The sequence below is a fragment of the Prionailurus bengalensis genome, chromosome C1 (assembly GCF_016509475.1).
Source record: "Prionailurus bengalensis isolate Pbe53 chromosome C1, Fcat_Pben_1.1_paternal_pri, whole genome shotgun sequence".
Classification (NCBI taxonomy): Eukaryota; Metazoa; Chordata; class Mammalia; order Carnivora; family Felidae; genus Prionailurus; species Prionailurus bengalensis.
Window position 1 is genome coordinate 94,528,890 of NC_057345.1, and position 18,233 is coordinate 94,547,122.

Here is an 18,233-nt window from a genome sequence, read left to right on the forward strand (position 1 = left end):
TTTTTTTTTAAGTTTTATTTTTCATATTTGTGAGAGAGACAGAGACAGAGCACAAGCAGGGGAGGGGCAGAGAGAGAGGGAGACAGAATCTGAAGCAGGTTCCAGGCTCTGAGCTGTCAGCACAGAGCCCGACGCGGGGCTCGAACTCGCGAGCAGTGAGATCATGACCTGAGCTGAAGTCGGACGCCCAACCGACTGAGCCACCCAGGTGCCCCTTGAACTTTTTTTTTTTAATGTTTATTTTTGAGTGAGAGAGCAAGCCAGGGCGTGAGGGCAGCGAGAGAGGGGGAAAGAGGATCCAAATTGGGCTCTGTGTTGACAGCAGAGTGCCTGATGCAGGGCTTGAACTCATGAACCATGAGATCAGGACTTGAACTGAAGTCAGACACTTAACGGACTGAGTCACCCAGGCACCCCACCGTGTATTGAACTCTTTAAACATTTTAAGCTGTGTACAAAAACATATAAAACATGAAATCTCTAAACATGTTACATCCCTTTATCATTTGAGTAAGATACTCTGTGCCCAGTTATCTGTTACCTCTTATACTTTGGGTGCAAAAGGCTTGGAAAGTTTTAAGGCATCACTGAGATGGCCTGTGAAGAAGGGTCAAGATTGAAAAAAGTGCATCGGTGAGCTATATTTGAACTTCATTTTTTCTAGCTTGCTGACCTGCACACTATCCACGGAGCTGCTCTGCTAAGCATCTCTGGTGTTTAGTTTACTGATACTGGTCCCTATGTCACAGTTCTGAGCCTGACTTTAAAATTCGAGCTTGCTTTCCAGGTGTGAGGTAAAGACTGAGCTAGACCACACGGGCAGAGGTGTGCTCATAAATGCAAATAGGAGTTGGTTGTATATTTGTATAAACTTTTCCTTTAGGTACACCTAAATTGAACCTCCGACTATGGTGCATTTTTTTCTTCCGTTAATAATTTTTTGTTATTAATACTATTTTTTCCTTTTGATATTTGCCTACTCCAGGTCTTAACATTTAGGTGCAAACCTAAGTAATATCATTATAAAACTTAGTTTTTAAAAAAATCATAGTGAGGCAAGATCCTATCTTTTTTCTATTTCACTTCAGGACTGAAGGAGGTAAAAGGAAGCTGAATTCCTGTCTGTGGATAATTGGAAATGCTGTAGTAATTTGTACATTTAAGCATGTTGAGAACCTGTAGTATGTAAAATACTAAAGTTTTAGTCTGTTCCCTAGAAGTATTTCTGAGTAGTCTTTTGATAGTCTTGGCTTAGATGGTCAGCAAGCAATGGACAAAATGTGCATTTGGGTTAAAAGTGCATATAAAATAATAATTCAGTCTTTAACTGAAATCATCAGAACTCCCAAATTTTTCCTGCACTTGCATTTAATATTCACCAGTGGCCCCACCACCTCCTCTCCACAGGGATTCTGGCCTGTAGGCCAAGTATCCTCCTGCGTTTGGTACAGATAGAATATGAAGGGCCTCCATCATCCCTCTTGGAAAATAAGAGATGCTGAGAAGCCCTGGACAACTGTATGTATGCTACATCTGAAGAGCAAAAGGGGCACACTTGCTACCTTCGAGCTCCATATTGACTCCTGCTCAGATAGAAGATGCTAGTGGTTTGTTTGTTTGTTTGTTTGTTTGTTTTAAGGCATTATAGGTCTTTGAGAATCTTCTAAAAATCTGGATTATCTCCCCAGGCAGGTAAACATAGCACATGATCCTTGCTCTAAGACTCCCAAGATAATGTCAGAAACTGCTTAATTAACCTGTTCTTATCTGTTGCATTAATCCTCAGATCCTTCTGGATTGGTGATGGGAGTGTGAGAGTTAGTATAGGAACAGCGGAGGTGGCATCAGTTTTTTAACCTGATGTTGCCATTCATTGCATGTCACCATTTGGGTCAGCATTTTCTTTCATTGCTATTGAAGTTTGCTCAGAATATAGCTAAGCTGTTACCTCCTATAGGTGGTCCAGAAAGGACAGCCATCCCAGCAAAGAAAGCAGCAAGTCCCAGGAACCTGTGTATTCTAGAACTCCCAGACAGATCAACCTGTAGGAATAAGAATCCAGTGTTAGCCATACTGAGGGTGAAATTCTATGGAGACTATGGCTACAAAGGGACAAATGCTATAAACAGTTGATTTCCAAGATGATTCGGATGGCTTTTTGCCTTGACATTATAGAAAAGCTGAGGCAAACAGGGAAGAGTCGTTGCGCTAGGCAGGTAGTGTTTTCATTGTGATCTTTGAGGTGACTCAGATGCACCTTTATTTCCTGTCACAGCTCTGTTAGGAAATGGTACTTACATTCTAAGCAGACAGGGGTATTCCTGAATCCACCTATGGCTAAATACCAGTCACTGGTTTGTAAGAAGTCAGTTTTCCCAGGTTGACTTCAGCTTTAGAAAGCTTGGTTCTTGAATAAGTATAATATCCTACAGCCCTTATGTTAATATTGATATCAGGCCAGAAGTTCCCCTGGGATTCTGTTGCAGTAGATTCGGGACCTAGTTCTGAGAAGAATCCATGGGATTCCAAGAAGAACAATTTCGATTCCTTTTGGGACCAAGACTTCATGTCAGCTTGAGGTAAAAGTAGAGAGTGGTTAAACAATGTCCCTGGTAAAGTACACAGAACTTGTCTTAACAAGAGAGAAGTCACACTGGTCAGGAAGCCCCAGGTTTTTCTCAGGGAACTCTTCAAGATGGTGTCTTAGAAGGAGCCAATGAAATTTCCAGAGCCTAGGGAAGCAGTAAACACAGACCTAACATGCTGGGACACTGAGAAGCAAAGTGGAATCCTACTGATCCTTTTTTTGCTTTCATTTCTTTTTTGTCCCATGTAGGTAATTCTCTCGTCATCCCTTCCCCCAAAGGTAAGATGAATCACTGGGTAGGATATATAGCTAGCTGCAGGGTTTCTTCAGCCTTGCGTATGATTTTTTTTTTTAATTATAAAATTACTACAAAATACCTATTCTCTTTGGGGAGGTTATCATTAATGCTTGTTTTTACTGAATGCTTTAACAGTGTTAATGAGTGTGTCTGCTCACCAGTACAGGAAGTACCGTTGCCAGGTAACCACCAGCAAAAATGGCAAAGAAGATGGCATAGGTCATAAGTAGTGGAAATGTGGTGGCCAGAGGAGCAAGCAGGTTAGTGAAACCGCAGAGGATGAGGTAAGACTTGTGGTAATGATACTTCTTGATCCAGTCTTGATCAGCAACCCATCCGGAGACTATTTGACTGACTGTCTCAGTGATGCCTGGAACAGCATTGAAAGACCTTATGAAATCCTAATTCCATTTGCCTAGCCCCTTTGAGAAGTGTAGCTGCATTAGACCTCCTTTCCTAAAAGTAATATGGCTTCGTCCTGAGGCTAGGACATATGAGAGAGAAATGGTCTCATTTGTCTGTCGATGGATTCTATCATTTCTGTACCTGTTCCAAATACATCTAATAAAATACCAAAAGGGCTCCTTCAGAGTTGGGTAGAAGACCCTTCAGGTATTTTTTTTCTGATTGCATTTGGAAAGCTCGTACCTCCTGACTGGGAATCCCTGCTTACAGAGGACCATTTGCTCAGGAGGCCTTCCTCAGAGAGGTCCTGCAAGGGAGGGAGTGAATTTTCTAAAAGACTCCTAGACTCTCTGGTCAGTGTGCTGGGGAAGTCATATGGTGGAAGACTGGAGACTATAAATAATAAAGTCTTATGTTGAAAAAAAAAAATAGATGTTGGGACTCTTTATTATGATTGTGTATGAGGGTTTGGTAATTAATTCTTCTAAAGGTTATTATGTTAACTTGGAATTAGGAAATCTGGAAGTGCGTGGTCATTTTGAACATTGGAGCTATGGTGTATCTTGAATAAAATTTAAGAACCACAGTTTCCATTCAGTAGCATGATAATAGACGATTCTTAGTTTTTATCGATTGTAAGCTAATGTAGCAGTTAAATAATGAAAGATTTTCACTAAGAGTAGCATAAGCTACAGTTGTTTGGTACTTGTAATTCTTCCTATGGTTTTAGACGTGAATTGTTCTACAAAAAAAGGGGGAGCGGGACAGAAAATGCATGCTACTATTCCATTTCTGTTCTTACAGTTATTTCCTAGGGTACCTATGGAAACTTTATGTTAGGTTCTTTGGTCTTGTTGCATAGCCCTAAACTGATCTAAATTGATGACTGCCAGGCATTTTAGTGAAAAAAAGCAGTTCAGCTTTGTATCTTTTTCTTGTGTACACAAGCTTTAGTTGACTGAAGTGAGGTATCTTTGCAGTTGGAAATGGGGTATGGTCAGTTTTGTAAGGACTTGGTAAGCAGTCTTTTCAAGAAATTCGCAAGAGAAAAGTTAATATTGAGCTACTTAGAATTTCCAGATGTTTAGAACAATCCAGTTCCATGTCATTCCTTTTCATTTTCTTAAGTTCTCTATTTGATCCTTTGAGAGGACCCATCAGTTTTGAAGAAAGCATTTTGTTTTCTTACATTTTTATGAATACACACTAAAATGATTGTTTTCATTTTTTTTAATGTTTATTTTTGAGCGAGACAGAGTGTGAGCAGGGGTGAGGCAGAGAGACAGGGAGACACAGAATCTGAAGCAGGCTCCAGGCTCTGAGCTGCCAGCACGGAGCCCGACATGGGGCTCAAACTCACGAACTGTGAGATCATGACCTGAGCCAAAGTTGGTCGCTTAACCGACTGAGCCACCCAGGCGCCCCAATTGTTTTCATTTTTAACTTAACATTCAAATTTATTTAAAAATTTTTAAGTTTATTTATTTACTTTGAGAGAGCGTGTGAGTGGGAGAGGCACGGAGAGGGAGGTAGAGAATCCCCAGTAGGCTCCGCACTGCCAGCGCAGAGCCCAGTGCGGGGCTTGAACCCACAGGCTGCAAGACCATGACCTGAGCAAAAGTCAGATGCTCAACTGACTGAACCACCCAGAGACTCCCCTCGAATTTTTTTTTAAATATCAGCCAGCCCATTAGTGACTAGCCTTGAGAGACATATTTATCTGTCTTACTGTGAGTTCAAGGGAAAAAGTTCTTAGCTACACATACTGATAGAACATTATTGAATGCTTACGATGGGCCAGGAACTATTTCAGATGCTACATGCATTGTTCGTTCAATCCTGGTGACCTTATGAGGATAGGTACTATTATCACTGTATTACAGATGAGGAAATTGAGGCACAGGGAACACGACTAACTTGCTGAAGGTTGTACAGGTAGGAAATACAGAGCAAAACCCTGAACCCAGGAAGTCTAACTCCAGAACCAACCTGTGTCCTATGCTGTCTGCCTATGGTTTTCCTGCTTCCTGGAGTGGCTGTTGCCACTGGGCACCAGCTTTTTAAAACCGAGTATTTATCCAACAATTATTTAACGGGGACGCCTGGGTGACCCAGTTGGTTAAGCGTCCGACTTCATCTCAGATCATGATCTCACGGTTCGTGAGTTGGAGCCCCGCATCAGGCTCTGTGCTGACAGCTCAGAGCCTGGAGCCTGCTTCCGATTCTGTGTCTCCCTCTCTCTCTGCCCCTCCCCCACTCGCACTCTGTCTCTCAAACATAAACATTAAAAAAAACAACCCTCAAATTAAAAACAAAAAAAATGAACAAGCCTTGCTTGGGGGCCACTGTCTGCTCTAGGGAGCCTGTGTGTAAGGTACAGTGACAGGTCTGTGGAGGGATACGCCAGGTGCTCCCATCAGCCTCCAAAGACTTCCTTTTCCCTGGCCCTCCCACAACTCCTTTAAAAACCATCGCTTTTCTTTAGTTTATAAATAAAATCTGGTAACTTCTTGTAAAATTAAGTTCCTTTTGAGTTTGAGGTTAAAGTAATGCTTCCTTACCAGCTACCGAAACGAGGAAGGTGGCATCCATGAAGTCAATCCCCAGTGTTTTGGCTCTGGCTACCAGGTGAAAAGTAGGGATGAAATATGCCAACTGACTGAGGAGGAAAGACCAGGTAAATATGTAGAAGAAGGGATTTTTAAAAAGGGAAATGTCGAAGAAGTTTTGCTTACAGCTCCGTGAAATAGCCTCTTTCTCATAACTGTCTTCATTAGTTACTAGGAACACACTGTTTCCATCAGGCCCATTGTTGAACTCTTTGCTTTTATTTTGTGACACTATTAAACTTGGACCAGGTTGTCCAGCCTTCTGCATAGCACTGTCCCTGATGGTGGTGACCTCTTGTGTCTCATTGCAGGATGACGTTTCTGTCTCACACACTGCCCCTGGGTTACTTGTAGACAAGCGGCTACCTCTATTTTTAACATCAGACTTGTTCTCGCTTGCAATATGGATGGGTCTTAAGAGCATACTGGAAGGCACCAAATTCAGTGTAAGTGCTCCAAGTAGTATAAGGGCACCTAAATAGGGGAGAGAGAGAGTGAGAAGTTAAGTTAAATATGACCCCTCTCATTTCACAGTACTCTGTGTTCTTAGGCTCAGAAGGGGCCCCACCACTAAATGTATTCTGTCATAGTGTAATAATTCCTGAAGACACTACTTTGTCCCCTAAATTTAACTGAAGTATCTAAATCTGTTGACTTCATTTTTAGCCCTGCACACCACTGTATCCTTGTGGAAACAGGGCATCCTTTGAAAATAGAAAACCAGAAAGCTGCACCAGGAGATGGCGTGGAAGGAGAGAGTGTTATTTGTGTAAGAGGAAAAAAGAAGAGGTTTGGGTGGGGAGCATGCGGTATGTGTGTGTGTGGGGGGGGGATATTTGAAATGTTAGAGAATTACAGTGTGTTTTAAATAGCGATTCAGGATATCCTGAAGTAGGGATATAGATTTAGGGATAGAGAATACAGCATTAAGGGGCAAGCCTCTCATCTCATGACTTTTTAAAATTCCTTGAAAGAAGACAGATGCCAGTCTCGCCTTGGCAGCTGAGTAGTTGCTTGGTCTCAGCATGGCCTGACCAAAGCTGTGGGCTGTGTCTCGTGCTTCCAGAGATGGAATTGGCTGTAGGTTCGGCTGTCTTGCCTTACGGATTTGCCGGCTCGTTCTGTGTACTGTGAGGCCACCGGTGGGTTTTCACTTGGGAAAGGAAAGAGTCAACAAGAATGCTCTGCAGGTAGAAATAGGCTTGTGTATATTCCTACATGTGTACTTCTGCCCATAGATACACATATGTTTTTCTAGTACTTTAAGATGATTTTAATCCTTAAATGTTTTAGCGTAGGCACAAAGAAAATTGTGGAGTCAAATGGTGTTCATTTGTTTGTGAAAACTCTATAGTCGACGCTGTATAAAAGGCTATGAATGAACATAATGCTGTTTTTTACTCCCCTCCCTTTTTTTTTTTTTTTTTGTCTGTTTTGGTGAGCTGGATGGGGAAGGCAGTTTTAAATGCAGATTTGTCTTAAGGAAAGATGTACAAAGAGAATGCTTTCATGGTGAAAGAGGAGGAGGGAGTCCTCGGGTCCCCATGAGTATCACTTTCCCTGCAAGGTGTTTCCCCAGCTGCACAGAGTGCCCTCCCTTTGCTGAACTCAGAGTTGCTCGTGGCGGCTGGCAGAACCCGCAAATCGTTCAGTACCTCTTCTGCTGTGTGTTCTCCAGGGAAGAGGAGGAGCATGTCTGCTTTAGAAGTCATGCTTATTTCCTCCCCGGCTCAAAAATCCTTCCCTTGCACTCATCAGAGTGGGGGGCGGGGGCGGGGGGGAAGCTAAACATTAAATCTTACAGAGTTGATAGTTTAGAAACAGAATGACTCACCTGTCCAGTCATACAGATCTATCAGGACTTTTGTAAAAGGTGCTAAGAGAAATGTGAGTCCCATCCCAGAACGGGCAATAGCTGTAGAAAGAGCCAGTCGTTTTTTGAAGTATTTGGTAGTTACCACAGCAGCTGTTTGGTACAAGAAAGCAGCACCCAAACCTAAAAAACAAAAACAAAAAACCAATAGTGTGGAATCACATGAAGTGACTTGGTACCAGATGATCTATTCTCCCTGACCTGAGATGTAGAAGGAGGCCTTTGGGGCCCATGGACGAGACGGTAAAGTTCCATCTTGCATAGTCTGGTTTTTACGATGGACTCACCAGGTAAAAGTCCCATAGTCACACAAAGAAAGGGAATGCTAGTGGCCCAGCTGCTGATCAGATATCCACCAGTAACAAGGAGAGCCCCAAGAATGGAGGCAGTCTTCTCTCCGATTATGTCACAGATCATGGCAACCAGAGGTCCTCGGAAAAAGGAAGAAAGGCAAATACTGGGTAAGTGCTTTAGCGTTCCTGATGCACAATTTAAAGCAACCGAAGGAAAAGGACTTGGGAGTATTGTGTATCCTTTAGAAAGGTGTCTGGATTGGGTTTCTTAATATTCTGTTTTGCTTTTTGGAAGAAGAGCCGTTTTGCTTTAAAGAGAATTGTAAATAAACTGGTTTGAAAATGCGTTATAAAACCGCAACCTGAGGGGCGCTTGACAGGCTCATTCGGAAGAGCATGCGACCCGATTTCAGGATCTTGAGTTTGAACGCTGTGTTGGGTGTAGAGATGACGTAAATAAATGAAACCTAACAACAGTAACACAAAATGGGATTGCGTCTAGTGACTTAGGACTAGAACAGGGTTCAATCATTAATCTACTCTACCATGTTTTAGCCCTAAATAGAAGCAAAGAAAGAGGAATTGGTTCTTTGTGTTGTTTTAAGTGTGCTTAGGTGATGGGCCCACAACTTCATGGCCTGATTTCCCAGAGAGACTGGCTCACTGAACCGTTGTTAAGGCACTGTGGAAAGAAACAAGGCATGAAAAATTGAATCATGGAAGTAAATCGTTGAATTCTTCAACTTTCTTTGAATCATAATTTTTCTGATTTTGCCAAGGAGAGGCTCAACACTGCAAGCCCTGAACTTTTCTCAGTCTTGCCTGTTAATGAATTTGAGTTTTAGCAAGCTTCAATCTTAAATGACTACAGATGAGTCTTCTTGGAATTTCCCTATGTGGTTCTTTTCCTTGGACGGCAAGCTTATGGCCAGCTTTATACCTGCAGAATAACTAATTGATGACATGATGGATCCAATCCAGCCAGTTTGCCTTGAGCTGCTTTCAAATTCTTCTTGGAAAACCACAAAGAAAATTGCAAACGTCTTGGTCATTCCCATCACAAACACATTTACCTAAATCAAAGCAGACCAAAGTTCGGTATGAGTGAGCCATTACAGAGAAGGTCACAGATGCTCGTGTTGATGACCCCCCCACACACACCACCACCCCCAGCTCACCAGGATTTACCAATTTGTTTGAGGCTCCCTCATTTTATTATATTTTGTGGGGGTGGCCATCCCCACGGAGTGTCGAACTACTTTATGCAAAATCTCTCATTTAATCCTCATTACAGGGCTATGGAATAGATGGTTTTTTGGAATGTGAAGTTTAGAGAGATTAAAAGTTGCTCAAGATAGGGATGCTGGAGGTGAGATTTGAACCCAGATAGACTGACTCCAGACCAACCACTCTACCGTCCTATTGGGATACCATCTGTTAGGGGCACCTGGCCAGCTCAGCTGGAGGAGCAGTGACTCTTGATCTCAAGGTCGTTTGAGCCTCATGTTGGGTGTAGAGATTACTTAAATAAGTAAAAATTAAAAAAAAAAAAAAGCATCTGTTAAAGACTGCTAATTAGTTAACTTCGTGAGAGAAGCACATTGATCCAAGAGACGAAGAATTGTTCCCATCGGTTCTTAGATTAGCTTTGCCTTAACTTTGCTTAAACCGAGTACCCTTCCTCACTTGACAAGTAGGGTTACCATTCACTTTATCATCCTAATACAAACACCTGAGAGTGGAAAACAGCACTACTAATTTATGCCAGAGCAGCAAGGGTTAACAGGTTGGAGGGTCACCTTATGGTTGGTCACGTGCCCCATCCTTTTCTATTCTCCCACCTAACCCTCCTTGCCCACACCACCCTTCTCCCTTCTACTAGGAGGAATGTTCCTCTTGAGGTCAAGTTTTCTTTCTGTGGCCTCTTAACATGGGTTTCTGAGAATTCTGATTAGTTTGGGGGCAGTTGAAGATCAGTGGTCAGGAGGGGGAACTGGAAGGGAAGCCACTCGGCCAGGGTCTGCAGCCTCTCAGAGCTGAGCATGTGTATCCACTGTCTCCAGGGGCTTCCTTGCTTCCGCTTTCTTTTTTGTCAGTGGCCTTGACTTTTCAAGGCCACTTTCTCAGCTCTCTGCTCTCAGCCTGGCATCACTTAAGAACCACAGACCCTGCTAATTCCACTTAGCTCTGTCCACGTGGCAAGTATCACCCCTGTCGCTCTGCCCTCATCTCACTTTGTGCCCACTCCACAGACAGCCGGTCACTCAGGGTTTCTGAGTGTAATAGGTGTGAGCACTCCTGCAGTCAGCCTCTGTTGGCCTGCATCCTGGCCCCACTTCCAGTTAGGGATGTGACCTTGGGCAAACCGCTTCACAGAATTTCAGCGTTCTCTTTTGTAAAGCCGGGAGAAAGGAAATGTTACCTTGCTCAGAGAACAGGAAGATTGAGAAAATTCAGGTTCTTTATAGCATTTAATGCTCAAGCTGTTAGCTGTGATTTTGTTATCTTGCGTAGCCAACTGTATCTAACCCAGATCAACTCATCCAAAACTGAACTCCTCTCCCTTATCCCACGCCTCCTCTTTTCATTGGTACCACCCACTCATCTGCCTCCTCTTAGGCATCTCATTCCCTCAGCTAGTACATGCCAAATAAGACCTTCCCCCTCTATCCCCTTCACTCGACCCTTGTTTCAGACGAGGATTATTTCTTGTGTGGACTAAGGAACTAAGAATCGGTAGTGTTCCAAGGTTGTGTTGCAAAAAGTTGGGCACGGTGAGAAGGCGGTCCCTTAGTGTATTTTTCCCATTCTGAGTTGATAGTAGCCACAAAATCCCCCTTATTTGGAGTGAACAGTGCCATGGACACCTGGGCCGTACCTTCACAAGGGGAAAAGACATGTGATCAGGGTCTCGTTCAGGCCGTTTGTAATCCTAATATTCCTCAAAGGTACTTCTATCAGGAAACAAGGCTAGAGAACAAGAGCAAGTCTTGGGCGGCCTAGACTTGTTTTTCTCATTTCCAAGTGCAGAGTGGTGATTGCATCATCTCGTGAGCAAGGAACACCACGGTGAGGCATCATTCTGTAAAATGCCCTTCCTCTTTTTCTGTGGACCCAGGTCCTGGGCTGGCATCTTACACGGGTGCTGACGTCTGCTCTTAGCCACCTGAATTTGGCTAGCTTCTTGTCCCCCGGTACAGGACCTTTCCTCTCTGGTCTGTCCTTGATGTGTGGGCGTAGCAGCAGTGGGTGGGTAGGACTTGTCTCATACCTGGCTCTGCGTTTTCACTGTGTGTCAAGAAAGCCAAGGCCACAGCCTTTGCATGTGCCCTGCCTCCCTCCCTCCCTCTCTCCCTCCCTTAACTTGTAACCTTCCAACTTTGTTTCTCTTGACTCCTATCTCAAAACTCTTTTTCCCAAGGTCTGGATTTTCCCTTCGTTATCCGAGCAGGCTAGGTTCTACTACGCCGTCCCAGGCTCTCCACCAGCGTCGGGTGGGTTTCAGGCCTGGCCCAGAGTCCACCTCCGACACTGTGAATGGGCTTGCCCCCCAATAAAAGCCCCTAGAAATTCTCCTGTGACTGACCCAGCCCCCTCATTTTCTTTGTATCTTTAAGAGCACCCCCAACCCCAGTGCACATGCAGTGAGAGCTCCCTCACCAGGTCCATCTGACTAGAGTATTGTACTGGGAAAGGGCACTGGATCAGCCACAGTGGCCCCTTTTGAATAGAGGGTATCAGGCTTTGTCGGAAATGATGGGGTAATTACTGTTTAATAACCACTTCCTTCTACCCTGGGTCCCTCTCTGTTATCACCCCAGCTCTTCCTTCCTTCCTGGTCTGCACAAACTTCAGAGGAGTCTGCTAGGCTCTCCCCACTTCCTCACATCCCGCCCCTGGCTACCGATTCTTAGCGAGGCTACCGGAGTCTTCCTTGTCGCCGACCTAATGACCCGTCATTTCTGTGGCATCTGACCTCACGACAGCACCTGTTCATCACTCCTACCTCCTGGACATTTCTGTCTCTGCTTCTGCATCGACGCTTCTCCCTTTCCTCTGGGCTACTCTCTGCCCACCCTCTGACATCGATTTTCCCCAGGCTTCTGCCAAGTTGCCCTTCTTCCCCCTCCCTGGCCATTTTGCACCCCCTGCCCGTTGGCACAAGCCAGCCAACGTATGCCGATGACTCCCAGATTTCCATGTGCAGATCCTGTGCTCCACATGCGCGTGGGCTGCTGAACACGTTAGTGGTTACATCACATGTCCCTCAGACTGTCCAGGATGAAGCGATGCAAGCATCCTCTCATGTCCTTCCCTTGTGTCCTCCAGCTCAGTGAGTGACACCTGTCCTTCTCCAAGTTGCCCAAGCCACCAGCCCAGCACTCTGACTCCCTCTCTCTCTGACATTCAGTTACCATCCAAGTCCTATCAGTCTGTCTCCTCAATATTGCACAGATCGCTAGTTCATCCATCCTCATTGCTGTTGCCTTAATTTAGGGCCTTTTTTTTCTCACCCAGGTTACAGCATCATTCCAGTGGATCTCCCTGCTTCCAGGCCTCTCCCCCACCATCATCCACCCTGTAGGCAGAGCTATTTTCCTAAAAGGCACATCTGATCCCATCATTTCCCTTGCTTTTGTTTTCATTAGCTCCTCAGCCTCAAGATGGAAAAAACAACAACAAAAAACAGTGTTTTTAATATGCCCTACAACGCCCCTGCTCATCTCTCCAATCTCATTATTCATCACCTGGTTAATTCATAAGTGTGTCCATCAATCCCTCCATCCGTCCTACCCACCCACTGACAGGTATTTATTGAATGCTTACTATATTCGAGGCTGTTTATGAGGGGCTGGGCTTACAGTAGTGAGTATACGGTGGTGACCAAACAGACATGGCCCCTGCCCTCATGGGACATTCAGTCCAGCGAGACAGACTGAATACAGAAAAAAAAATCATGCAAATATATAGTTACAAAGTCTGGCAAGTTTGTTAGGATGAGTCCTTAATTTTATTTTTTTAAGATTAAAAAAAATTTTAATCTCTACACCCAACATGGGACTCAAACTCAACCCCAAGATCAAGAGCCACACACTCCACCCACTCAGCCGGGGCATCCCGAGAATGTGTCCTTTTTGTTAAAGTAGAGCACTCCCAAAGAATATTTTGTTACTGGATTTTTCTGTTTTGCTCTTCTGTTTTGTTTATTTTTGAGGGGGAGGGAGTGTGTGCATAGGCAAGTGGGGATTGCAGCTCAGGGCATGATCTCTAGTGCTGTGGGTTCAAGCCCTACATCAGGCTTTGTGCTGACAGCATGGAGCCTGCTTGGGATTCTCTGCCCCTCCCTGCTCCCTCTGTCTCATAAATAAACATTTAAAAAAATAAAGTAAGCTCTACACCCAATATGGGGTTTGAACTCATGACCCCAAGATCAAGAGTCACATGCTCTACTGACTGAGCCAGCCAGATGCCCCTGTGCACTTGAGTTTTTAAACGCATCTCAAGGGCCTTTCTGTACCACTCTTTTATTAGCTGGCTAAAACACATAATTCTTCGGTTGATAATCTGAAAACATTTATAATAGGTCACAGGATAGACTATACAACTATTCTCATATAGCCTCTAGTCACATGTGGCTGTTTAATACTAAATTAATTTTAATGCAATTTTAATTGGGTGCTAATTAATACATCAAAATACATTAGAGCTTCCTTTTCCAAATTAAGTGTGCATGCAGGGGACACTAAAGGCCCGGGGTGGGAGGACTTGGAAAAGGGGTATGGAGTTTGCACTTCATTTGAATGTGTTCCTGAGGGTGTTTGTATGAATGCATTTTGCACTTTGGCACCTTATTTTGTTTCAGTTGAGTTTCACTAAACTACAGTGAAACTCCCATAATATAGTTTCTCCGTTGCACTAGCCATATGTTCAAGTGCTTAATAGCTACCAGGTACTGGATGTTTCACTCCCCTTTCCAGAAATTCATCTATTGTAGAAAAGTATACTTGTAACTCACGCAGACCCCAAACCACACACTCCTTTAAGCATCTATGTACACCACTGCAGTTAGTTAGCTGGAGTTAATTGTTAACATTTGAGGACTCGGTATATTTTTTTGTGCTTTTATAAGTGACATCACACAGAAAAGTGGGACCTTAATTATATGCTTATTAGACCGGCAACTAAATTGGTCAAGTCGCTTCTGTCCTCAGAGGATAATGTAGGAAAAAGTAGGGCTCATCACTGGGGAGAGAGGTGGGAGATCTGGAGATCCTCACCAGCAAGGCCAGTCCTGCAAAGCCTGTGATTTGCAGAGGTGGCCCAGCCACAGGGAGGGCTCTTGCACTAGGACATCCTTCATTTCCTTATTAGTACCATTTCGGGGAGGGGAAAAAAAAAAGTCCACATTCTTTGGTAATGAAGCTAATGTTTAACAAATAGTCCTCCAGTTAGGAGATCTGTATTACATAACTTCTGGCTGAGGTCCTGTGCCCCTCCTTTCCCCCTCTGTCACTAAGGAGGAGGCCTGATGGTTTCCCATCGTCCTGCTTACAGAGTTCTTAGTTACCCCATTGTGGTCTGTACAATTATTAGCGGTCACCAGGACCGCGCTCCCATCTTTGTGAGCTGCTTCCCGTAGGGCTAAGCAGGGGAGGAGGGTCAGGAGGGAAAGGATATCTCTGTGGACACATCTGAAAGTTAACGCATTTGGGAGCACTGATGAGGAACTGTGGGGCTGGCACTGCCGTCACAGGCTTGTTTGGGGCACAGCTGGAATGGCGCCCTCGCATATTCTAGAATGAGATTGCCAGGCTCACGACAACCTGAAGAGCTTCTGGGAGGATCAGTTCATTAAAAAAGAGTGCCTAGTCCAGTTGCTTACAGATGAAGGACATAAATCAAGCTCTAGTTTCAGAATCTCCATCTTCTCCTTTTCCAGACATGCCAGAAATAAACACTGGGGGGGCGCCTGGGTGGCTCAGTTGGTTAAGTATCCGACTCGATTTCGGCTCAGGCAATGCATGACCTCATGGTTCCTGTGACATGGAGCCCCGCATCTGAGCTGACAGCGTGGAGCCTGCTTGGGGTTCTCTCTCTCACGCTCTCTCTCTGCCCCTCCCCCACATGCATCCACACGTGTGTGCTCTCAAGCTTGCTCTCAATCAAAACAAACATAAAAAAAAAAAAAGAAAAGAAGTATACACTGGGCCTCATAAGTTATGGTTGTGGGGATGGGTTGTGAAGCCGACAGCGGGCGGAACAGAGAGGAAATGTCCCCGTCCCCTAGGGGAGAGGGAGGTTGCTGCCACGTGTGTGCTGGGCAGAGCTGGGACACCCCCCCCCCAGTAGCACTTTTTGGCGCCTCCCAGTGCTACTTCCGGGGTGCTTAACTGTATGGTCACATGTGGCCAGGGCAGAGCTGAGGATGGTGGCTAGGGCACTCTGGGCTTCGGGATGATAGCGAGGAGGAGACTGGAGGGGAACACTTGGGCCTTCACTCAAGGGGACCGTTTTCACCTTTCTCCCATGTTTGGTGTGGGCTGCTGACTTTGGCAGCTGTTGGCAGTTCCTAGCTTTGCTCTGAGCCTTTCTCCCGAGAGCTCTCTTTCGAGCAATAGGAAAGGGGAAAGTAAATTCTTACCAGGAAGAAATGAAATACAACCATCCATCCCCAACCTCCATCCAGGGCTTTAGTGTAAGGCCGGGCCTTCCCTGCCCTCCGCCGCATGATGGTCCGTCTCTGTGACAAATCCAAGGCAGTTGATTCAGTTGACAAGAAACTGATCTAAACTTGTAAACTTTATTTTTCTCCGTGATACAGAACCACTTGTAATTTCTTTTAGCCCTCCCCTTTAAAGACGGATGATGTCCTCATTTCTAAATTGTGTGTACATTCCCTGATCTCAGCCTCAAAAATGCAAACAGGACTTTGTACCATCTTTGGAGATCTTTCTAGAGGCCTGCTGCCTAGCTTCACCTGGCAAGCCCAGATGGCTTTGACAGTTCTCTTGGCATGTGCCCTTAGTTACCTACCAAGTCTGCCAGACTGTAATATCTCCTTATCCCTGTTTATTCCATGGTCACAATCCAGACAGAACCATGGGAGAGGGGAGAAAAAGCTAATGAAAGGCCGCGATTTGAGGGACATCAAAGTCACCACAGAAATCTCTCTTCCACCACTCAGTTTATCTCAGGGAGGAATTGCAAAGAAGTTATCTGCAAAGGCTGACCTCACTGGTTGTAGGGTGGCCCACTCATAGCACTGTCCTCTGTGGCTGTTCTCCCCCTTGGTCTGTGAGCCACATCCTAGGGGAAGCTCTGTGTTATTCTCTGGTCCTCTTTAGAGAGATAAGAAACGGACGGGTAGCCTCAGGTTCGGGAATTCTCTTTGCAAAGCGATTGCTGAAATGAAAATATTCTCAGGGACTAAATAGACGTGCCAGTACACCGCAATGACTGTTCCTCGAATGAATCCTGGACCAGAAAAAAGGCTGGAAGAGTGTTTGGGAGGTCACCTGTTTACGGACTTTACAGTCGACAGGGTTAAATCTCTTGAGTATGAGGGGCGCCTGGGTGGTTCACTAGGTTAAAGTCCGACTCCTCTTGATTTCGGCTCAGGACATGAGCTCATGAACCGTGATATCAAGCCTCCTTGGGGTTCTTTCTCTGCCTTTCCCCTTCTCATGCTTTCTCTCTCTCAAAATAAATAAACTTAACAAATCTCTTAAGTGTGATGGTGATCTTCTGGTTCTGCGAGAGAATGAATGTTCTTGATCTTAGGAGGTGCCTGCTAGAAAGCATTCAGGAGTAAAGTATCATAGAGTCTGCTGTTTTCTCACAAAAGCTTCAGTTAAAAAAAAATGTATATATATAGAGAGAGAGAGACAGAGAGAGAGAAATAGCAAAGAGAAAGGTAAATGTTCTGAGGAAGGGACACAGCTTTCTTTATTTCCCACTGTCGGATTGGCAGGCAGGCTCTTGCTTTCTGGAAAAAACAGCTGCCAGCACATGTGGAATGACCTGGGGAGCAGGCAGGGGGGATGGGGGGTGGGGAATGGGGGAGATGCCAGTCCCTCAAAACATTATAGAAAACCCACCCCAACACACCATCTCGTTTTTTGTTTTACCTTTGATGTGGTGTTCAGCAAAGGAATCCAGATGAGACAATCTGGGAAGGAAAAGAAAGTCTACGAGTTTTCAGAAAGTCACTGTTTTTTTTTTTAAGGCATTTCATTCCGCTGCACAGCAAAAACAAGCGAGCCTTCTAAGTCTGTGAGGTTGAGAGTGGACTTTACTTCCTAAGGGGAGGAAGAGGAAACACTGTGATTTGACTGACATTAACCCAGGCCCTCCCTCCAGTCACCTAGACTCAGAAAGAAGTTTTCACCATCGACTCAGAAGCAAGCATCAGAGTAAACTGAGTAGAAAATTCTTTTGGTAACTGTTGTCCAAGCAAGGAAGCTGTTACACTGAGGGGACTCTAATGTCAAGGTGGTTTCTGTAAGCAAGGGGCACCTATGTGCCCCTAAATAAACTACCTAAGAAAACAAATGAACAAAAAAAACCAACCAAACAAAACCTTACTTTGCATCCACCCTTTCTCTAGAAAAACATCTCCCTGGAGTTTCGAGAGAGTGCTGCTAATCACTTCTGATTTGACACTGCCTGATGTGAATTGGTTTGTAGTTGAAATAAACTCAACATTTTTTTTTAATTTTGTTTTAATGTTTACTTTTGAGAGAGAGAGACAGAGCAGAAGCAGGGGAGGGGCAGAGAGAGAGGCAGACACAGAATCCAAAGCAGGCTCCAGGCTCTGAGCTGTCAGCACAGAGCCCGACCCGGGGCTTGAACTCATGAACTGGGACATCATGACTTGAGCTGAAGTTGGACGCTGAACCGACTGAGCCACCCAGGTGCCCCTAAATTCTTAACATTTTTTTTAAAATTTTTTTTTCAACGTTTTTTATTTATTTTTGGGACAAAGAGAGACAAAGCATGAACGGGGGAGGGGCAGAGAGAGAGGGAGACACAGAATCGGAAACAGGCTCCAGGCTCTGAGCCATCAGCCCAGAGCCTGACGCGGGGCTCGAACTCACGGACCGCGAGATCGTGACCTGGCTGAAGTCGGACACTTAACCGACTACGCCACCCAGGCGCCCCAATTCTT

At 44.8% G+C, this 18,233-nt stretch overlaps 1 protein-coding gene across 3 annotated transcripts in view; it reads right to left on the bottom strand.

The window, feature by feature from the left end:
- SLC16A4 (solute carrier family 16 member 4) overlaps window positions 1–17,585 on the bottom strand; it is a 36,506-nt gene extending 18,921 nt beyond the window's left edge. Inside the window, exons 1-8 of one of the 3 annotated variants that reach the window (XM_043575811.1) lie at window positions 17,194–17,585; window positions 15,708–15,806; window positions 9,006–9,138; window positions 8,060–8,203; window positions 7,734–7,895; window positions 5,852–6,373; window positions 3,044–3,255; window positions 1,949–2,042 (exon numbers count right to left, since the gene is read on the bottom strand). In XM_043575811.1, the coding sequence (XP_043431746.1) occupies window positions 1,949–2,042; window positions 3,044–3,255; window positions 5,852–6,373; window positions 7,734–7,895; window positions 8,060–8,203; window positions 9,006–9,138; window positions 15,708–15,794 (1,354 nt within the window). In that variant the 5' untranslated portion in view covers window positions 15,795–15,806; window positions 17,194–17,585. Of the gene's footprint in view, window positions 1–1,948; window positions 2,043–3,043; window positions 3,256–5,851; window positions 6,374–7,733; window positions 7,896–8,059; window positions 8,204–9,005; window positions 9,139–15,707; window positions 15,807–17,193 lie in introns of those variants that run through there. The other 2 variants (XM_043575812.1, XM_043575813.1) reach the window with 2 other exon arrangements.
- Between the last annotated feature and the right edge of the window lie 648 nt (window positions 17,586–18,233).